At 40.5% G+C, this 6,428-nt stretch overlaps 1 protein-coding gene across 1 annotated transcript in view; it reads right to left on the reverse strand.

Moving 5' to 3' along the window:
* Positions 1 to 4,192: 4,192 nt before the first annotated feature.
* The window catches only part of Actr2 (ARP2 actin related protein 2 homolog), an 82,339-nt gene continuing 80,103 nt past the window's right edge, over positions 4,193 to 6,428 (reverse strand). The window contains exon 10 of the mRNA XM_023720849.1: positions 4,193 to 4,993. Coding sequence (XP_023576617.1) covers positions 4,823 to 4,993 — 171 coding nt within the window. The 3' untranslated portion in view covers positions 4,193 to 4,822. The remainder of the gene's footprint in view (positions 4,994 to 6,428) is intronic.

Genomic DNA, 6,428 nt, shown 5'->3' on the forward strand with positions numbered 1-6,428 from the left:
TGGTAGGTGGGGCGCTTGACCAGACTACAAACCCATTTTCACCCAGCAAAGGGGCTTCTAGTACCAGCTGTGCTACCCTGTGCTACTCTGGGAAGCCCCAGAGTGTGGCGAAAGCAGCTGTTCACTACTTTCAGGACCCAACTCCCCAGTTCCTGGGCCCCTACAAAGTTGCAGCTTGCTAGAAAAACTCCTTGCTCCAGGTTCTGCTGCTTTTCTGCAGTGCATGGCTTAGGCCAAAGTTACAGACCTTCCCTCGCTTAAATCACCCCAGCCTTAGCCTTCCCCAGCTGTCAGTGTGAGCCCGGACATCCTTTAATCCACTCCAAGGTGTGAATGACTGATGGTGCTCTAATCTTCCCAGAATTTGCATTTTGAGCAAAGGATGTTTATCACCTCCTTGAACTGAGGATTCTTTGGGGGCATGTGGGGTGGAGGTCAACAGAAGGGTAATCAGTCTTGGGGGCTGTTGGTCTCTAAGTGGTTCCAGCTTTGCGAGCCTGCTTTTCCTTTTTCTTCTGAATTTATCTGCTAAAAACTCCATTTTTTCCCTCTCACAAGAGAAAGCCAGTGTGTGCCCAGATGACAGGTTCATAACTCGTAGAGTGGCTATCTTCTTAGCACCTCACAAAGAGGTATGAGAGCTTTGAGGCACAGCTGGAAAAGAGAGAGGCCCAGACTAGGCAGGCTTAGCGTGGGCCTCAGGAACCTGTATTTTACTTTTCCAGTGGGGACCAACCTAGACCCCTGTGTACACTGGGCAAGTGTCCTACCACTGAGCTTTGCTCCTGGCCCTACTTTTGAAATTCAGGTAACTACATCCTAGCTATATAATTTCCTACATTTAACATACAAAAAAGGAAAAGGAGGATTATGCTGATCAAACCCAAGGCCTTCTGCACACAAAGCTGGGGCTCCACCCCTGAGCCACACTCCAGGCCACCTGATTTCATTTCAGTTCCCTTTAGAAGTCCAAGCTGTAGGGGCTGGTGAGATGGCTCAGTGGTCAAAAGCACCTACTTAGAACAAGCTTAGAAATCTTGCATATGAAGATAGTATTAACTTAAACACTTATCATAATAGCTAACAGATTTTCATTGCCATGGTGTAAATGATTTAAACAAGTTACTGAGGTTTACAGTTTTTCTTCCTAACTTCAGCTGCTGAACAGCGAGCGGAAAGCCGCCGCAGGGTTAAGCGTTTAGTGTATCAATCGCTAGCATGTCTGAAGTAACCACCCCTTTTCATTCCCCTGAACTCAGACTCCTTTCGATTCAATGATTAATGTTGCAATCAACAGAGGGGTCGCCAGCTTGGACTCTGCAGGTTATCCATGCACACATATGCTTTCCTGGGTCCTTCCTCACTTCCCCCACTTATCCTGGATGTAAGATTTTCAAGTTGTTGAACAGGCCAAGAAATCTGAGCCACTGGGAAAAGGTCACCATACAAACATCCCAGGTCTAGGGGTAGTTAGTCAATTAGTCCAAGGTTAGATAGCACATTAAATATTGAGCTAATGTCAATCCTTAAGTTCTTAATTCACTTTGGCTGGTTTCAAAATTAGTAAGCATTAATAAACTCAACTATATGAGAATCAAAATTTGAGGGTGAAAAAAAAAAAAAAAAAAAAAAAAGAGCACTGAGACATTCACGTCACCAGTGACACCACTGCGCTGAGCCAGACATACTCTCCTTTCACTGAAGATCGCTTGTTACATTACTCCTCTGAGGGACTCTGGTCATGAGGGGACAAAGAGGTTGCACTGTGTAAGTCCATTTTGATCTGGCTTCTCTTCAGAGTGCATAAATCTTTTACCTTTTACCAATTCATAAGTTCATGAGGAAGGAAAAGACAAAACAGAATCATTCTGCAGGCTAGTATAAAAGCAAGACAGAGTCAGTTAAGTACACTTTCATTCTGATTTAGTTTTTAAAAAATAATTTATCTAAGGGGGCTGGGGAGATGGCTCAGTGGAATAAGTGCTTCCCTGGCAAGTACAAGGGCCTGAGTTCAATCCCCGGTTCTGGAAAAAAAAAAAAAAAAAAAATTTATCTAGGGCTGGGGAGATAGCTCAAGGGCATAAGTGCCTGCCTGGCAAGCCTAAGGTCCAGAGTTCAATCCCCACTACTGGGGGAAAAAAAGAAAAAAAAAAAAAAAAAGATCTAAAAGTTGTGGATGAGCTAAAATGTTCTTAAAAAGCATACAAAATAAATAAATAAATAAAAATAAAAAGGCACTATTTAGCATTGCTAATTCTGTAAAAGCCACCTTAAATCTCTTGGGAAACAAGAAAACAAAAGCCAGAGTTTTCTCATCGGTTTTTTTTTTTCCAAATGCATCTAAAAACTGTACCAGAAATAAGGAGTGGAACACTGGAGTCAACTTGGCCTAACAATGGCAGAGTCCTCAGTCCACCCTGTATTCACAAAAATAAAAGTATGACTAAAAATTTAAAAATGGGAGAGATAACTATTAAAAGAAACAAAGTCACAATTCAGACTTACTTTGAAAAATCTGATTTTATTTTCTGAATCAGTAAGAAGTATATTTGCATTCAATTTAGATTAAGCTTTCCATCGATCTTTCAAAGTACTTTCCAGATATTAACAAGCTCAATCAGAGCTGTGTAAAGTTTACAGGCAGTACCATGTTTTCTAAGAAACCCTTCAAGGCATTGGTGATTCTAATTTAAAAATGAAACCATTTTAATTATTATTGGAATCTAAGTGACAATGGGTTTTCAGGAGCTAAAATCAGATCCCTTTTAAAACAGAAACCATCCCCACTCACACCTGACAATTCCAATTAAATATAACACCTCCCAACTCCCAAATGATTAAATGTATTATTTCACCTTAGGACAGGAAAATTACAAAATGGAATTTCTAAATTATCACACATATATTAATATACCATTTTAACTCATTTGGCTAGCACAATTATGAAATAAAAAGTCTACGTTCACGGGACAAATGACAAGAGTTTGTTTTCTTATTGTTTTAATTGAATATTCCCACTTGCTTTTTATAACCTGTATTTTAAAAAGTCATGACCAAAGGCCAAAAGTCAATCCATTTATCTGAACTAAAGAGTCAGTAGATACAGGTCTTCCACACAGCACGTGTTCTTGGACAACCCGGAGCTCAAAGGCTGTGGCAGCTGTAAATACAGCAATATGAGCGAGGAGCGCTCTGGGATGCCAAGGTGACTCCGAGAGCCAGGCCCCCGGATCGCGTGGACACTCCTCACGGGCTAGTCCTGTGTACTGAAGCATGCCAGCATGCACACCAACTTCTGTGCTCAAGTTGAGGGAAAACAGAACTGCACGATTAAAACTGAACTTCTTTTGCTACTTATTTCATACAAACTAATTTTTCTCACACAAAGAGACAAGCCAATTTCTGATTTCGGTCATCCAAAAAATTAAGGCTTTCTTTTGCAAACTCATTTTTAGTAAAGAATGTTTTAAAATACAAAAAAAGATTTGCATTTCACACTTACATGATGTGATTTATTATTTCTCAAATTTAGGAAGAACTCATGTCAGGGTACTACTTGATGTTTTTTCACATAACAATACTGATAAAATTCATAAGATTTTCTGACACAGGCAGGAAAGTTTGCTAATATTTGTTTACAAAATCCCAACCACTCTTCCTTTAAGGATAAAAGACATTTGAGAATGAGCAGTTAAGGTCAGTTTTCAGTACAAAGACATTTAAAATCGTGTTTTGGGCCAACACTTTAAATGCTCAAATTGCTTGTAAGTCTCAAATTCAAACAGACAAAAAGTAAATGAGAATAAACTGGCAACAAGTCCCACATTCCAATGTAATTTTTAAACCAACAATGAAAACCTACTGCCAGTAATTATTTACATTTAACTGCTTGTTTCATTAAATAAGCACTGGTCAGTTATATGAAATAATTATTTGCAAGAAATGGTACGGGGTGCTGAGTTACCAGCTTCTGGAATAAACAGAAGCATTTTAGAAAACACCAGCTCTTAAGCACTGTAATTTGAATTAATACAAGACTATTTATTTTTTAAAGCATATTTAAATGTTACTTTTCCACTGATAGATTCTATGGAGTCTAGTCCCAGCTAACATGGTCAATTAAAAAAAAAAATCCCTAAGCCACATGGTAATGGAATATTACACTTGTTATATCATATGGAAACAGTTCCAAGCAGGCCAAAAGAAGACCTGTCAAATCAAAGTACTGTAAATAAAGCTCAAGTTTTGCACAACCCTGCCCTGCAGAAAAACCTCAAAAATCATAATCAATAGACTACCCATTCCCCCATCACACAATTACCTACCCAACACACTTTAGTTCTGAGCTCAACATCCCCTTAAGCTGTTAACAAGAGAAGCTTGAACTTAGAGCTGCAGCCGGCCCTACGGGTCCAGGGCTGCCCACCTACCCCAGAGAAGTGTAAAAGCTGCGCTAACGTTTTCTTATGCTAATACAGGCATACCACCTACTGTGCTAAAGACTAAAACTAGCAATATTAGAGCAGTAAAGTGAAAACAGGAAGCCATAGCAGTGATCTAAACGCATACTTAGAAGAAACAAAGCAGCAGAGGCCCTTTGCCCTCTGGTTTTGTTTGCAGGGGGGAGGTTGCATTAAGCAGCCAGATTTACCCACACTAACAAAAAGTTAACAAAGCTTCCCCAAGACACCAGAATGAAATTTGACCTTTCCAGTCAAAGGGCACAGAGACCCCTCTTCCATGTCCTGGAGTTGAATGAGTTCAAAGATTGCCAATAAAGGAAAAAGGAAAGTGTTAGTGCTGACGGAATGAGCTGCACAGTTTATCGAACAGTCACACCAAGCTTCTCCAGCACACGGACACCTTTTTCTTGATACTCTTGTCGGGTCATCCAAAAGTTGTCTTTGTCTTTCATGATATCTGCCAGAACTGCACCGCCCAGGAAGACCATGTGCTTTCTGCGAGGCGGGTCTTCAATGCGGATCTTAAATTTCTAAAGGAAAGGGAGAGGATCATAAGATGTCATGTGTGCACAGTGCTTTCCACTCCATGAAAAGAGTTTTCATACGAGCTTTACAAACATGACAGCAGGATTTGGTATGCGAGGTACCTTTCCTCTGGCCATCTGTCCCAAGCTCATCCTTAGGAACAGTCCGACTCACATCTGCTCTCCTATTATTAACAGCATCCGTCATTCTCAAAAGGGTGCTGATTTGAATGATAAATTGCACACACAAGAAGGCACCACTGAGAGCCAGGTACCAGAGGTGAGGTTAGCACGCTAGCCCTTAGTCCTCTACTGTGAGCTAACTGAAGCCTGGAGAAGGGGACTGGCACGGTTTCCTCAAGATTATATGCAACTATGATTCCAGCCCAGTGCGAAAGAGGAAAGCTGGGCTGTCTTTCTTTTCTTCTTGTGGTGCTGAGGATTAAACCTCATACATGCTGAACACAGGCTCTACCACTGAACTACATCCCCAATCCTAAAGTTCTTTTCTTATAAGCAAAGCTCATTTTCTACTGTCTCAAATTCAAATGAAATGTTCTCAAAATAAACAAAGCCAAATATGGTCAAAAGAAGTCATGGGATGTTGGAGAAAATGAATATAGCAACCAAAATTAAAGACAATTGGGAAAATTTTATACTCTGTAGCTACTATTACTTGTCTAAAAAGACTGAACCTAAACCGTATGGTTGGTCAAAAACTAAAAGAAAAACATTAAAATGACACTTTTTAAAAAATTTACTGTCAGGGGCTGGTGAGATGGCTCAGTGGTCTAAAGCACCTTCTTAGAACAAGCTAAGCTAAGCAAAAGCACAGGGACCGCGGTTCAATCCCCAGCACCACATGCCAGCCAGCCCCACCCCCTGGTGGACTGAACTGGCCACACACACACACACAATAAATAAATTAAAAAAAAAAAAAAATTACTGTCAAAAAATCCTGCAAAAAAGACTCAAACTATGCCATTCTGAATTCCTATCATTATATCACATAAACAAATCGTAGGACTCTGATAATCTATGACATGGAAAAACATCAGTGACATATCTGTCAACTGAGACCAACTTCCTGTCCTAATTGTCTGTTACTTTTCTGCTCTTAGTTAGGGTTCCGCAAATGTTTTGTAAACAGCCAGCCAGTATTTACTTGAGGCTGTTAGGCCTCTGGCAGCTAAACAAGCCCATACATAGCTATAAGATAGTCAGAAACCATACGTGACAACAGGTAACACTAAAGGGGCCCGGAGAGACAGCTCAGTAGAATAAGCGCTTGCCTGGCAAGCATGAGGGTCTGAGTTTAATTCCCAGTTCTGGAAAACAAACAAACAAACAAACAAAACCTTGAATACTCCCTATTCATCTAGGGCAATCCCCAGACCCACCCTTAAGGTAGTCGGAGCCAGCCCCCCCCCAAAAAAAAAAA

Source organism: Octodon degus, unplaced genomic scaffold (genome assembly GCF_000260255.1).
Source record: "Octodon degus isolate 3935 unplaced genomic scaffold, OctDeg1.0 scaffold00078, whole genome shotgun sequence".
In the NCBI taxonomy this organism is placed as follows: Eukaryota; Metazoa; Chordata; class Mammalia; order Rodentia; family Octodontidae; genus Octodon; species Octodon degus.